Here is an 898-nt window from a genome sequence, read left to right as displayed (position 1 = left end):
GCCCCCGATGGCCAAGCTCCGCCCTTCTGCCCCTAAACTGCCCCACCAGCCTGGGGTCTCTGGGATAGGAGCCGGGCGCTGGCTAAGATCCTGGAGGCTGGGCAGGGGCTAGACCCCCTCCCCTTGGCCCAGGCCCTCCCAGGCCCCACCCCTTCCTCCAGGAGGGTTGGGAACCCCGGGAGGCCCCATCACCTCCAACCTACTGCCCTACTGGAGCTCCGCCCTTCTGCCCCTAAACTGCCCCACCAGCCTGGGGTCTCTGGGATAGGAGCCGGGCGCTGGCTAAGATCCTGGAGGCTGGGCAGGGGCTAGACCCCCTCCCCTTGGCCCAGGCCCTCCCAGGCCCCACCCCTTCCTCCAGGAGGGTTGGGAACCCCGGGAGGCCCCATCACCTCCAACCTACTGCCCTACTGGAGCACCTAGAACCTGGGTGGCCCCAGACCCAGCCTGGCACTGTGAGGTGTAGACACAGCTGGGGAACCTAGAACCGTCCTTCAAACGGGTCAGTCCATGGGGATCCTGCACAGCCTGGTGATCTAGAACCCAGGCACGTGCTCCAGATCCCCCCCCTTCAGGTGGGCTGGTCCATTGGCATCCAGATCTGCAGGGTGCTCTAGAACAGAGCACTACACCCCGGAGCAACCCCCTGCCCTCCTGGGATCCCCTCCCTTACCTGGGATCCAGAACTCCTGGGGCTGTAGGTGGCAAGCACATGTCCCAGGGCCCTCCTATGTGGCCCTAGTGACCCCGTGCACGCCAATCTAGAACCCAGGTGCTCTAGAACCCAAGCACTAGGACAGGACTCAGGCCAGCTGAGACCTGTTGTGTGCTCTAGAACGGTGCAACCCCCCCATCATTGGGTCCCCCTCCCCCTCCTGGGATCTAGAACGGCTCCCCC

General features: G+C 65.0%; 1 protein-coding gene across 1 annotated transcript in view; it reads left to right on the top strand.

The window, feature by feature from the left end:
* Positions 1–7: 7 nt before the first annotated feature.
* The window catches only part of FIBP (FGF1 intracellular binding protein), a 5,541-nt gene continuing 4,650 nt past the window's right edge, over positions 8–898 (top strand). The window contains exon 1 of the mRNA XM_025212397.1: positions 8–15. Coding sequence (XP_025068182.1) covers positions 8–15 — 8 coding nt within the window. The remainder of the gene's footprint in view (positions 16–898) is intronic.

This window comes from Alligator sinensis, unplaced genomic scaffold (assembly GCF_000455745.1).
Source record: "Alligator sinensis unplaced genomic scaffold, ASM45574v1 scaffold1329_1, whole genome shotgun sequence".
Taxonomy (NCBI): Eukaryota; Metazoa; Chordata; order Crocodylia; family Alligatoridae; genus Alligator; species Alligator sinensis.
Note: the sequence above shows the minus strand (reverse complement) of the source record. Positions and strands in the feature narration are given on the sequence as shown.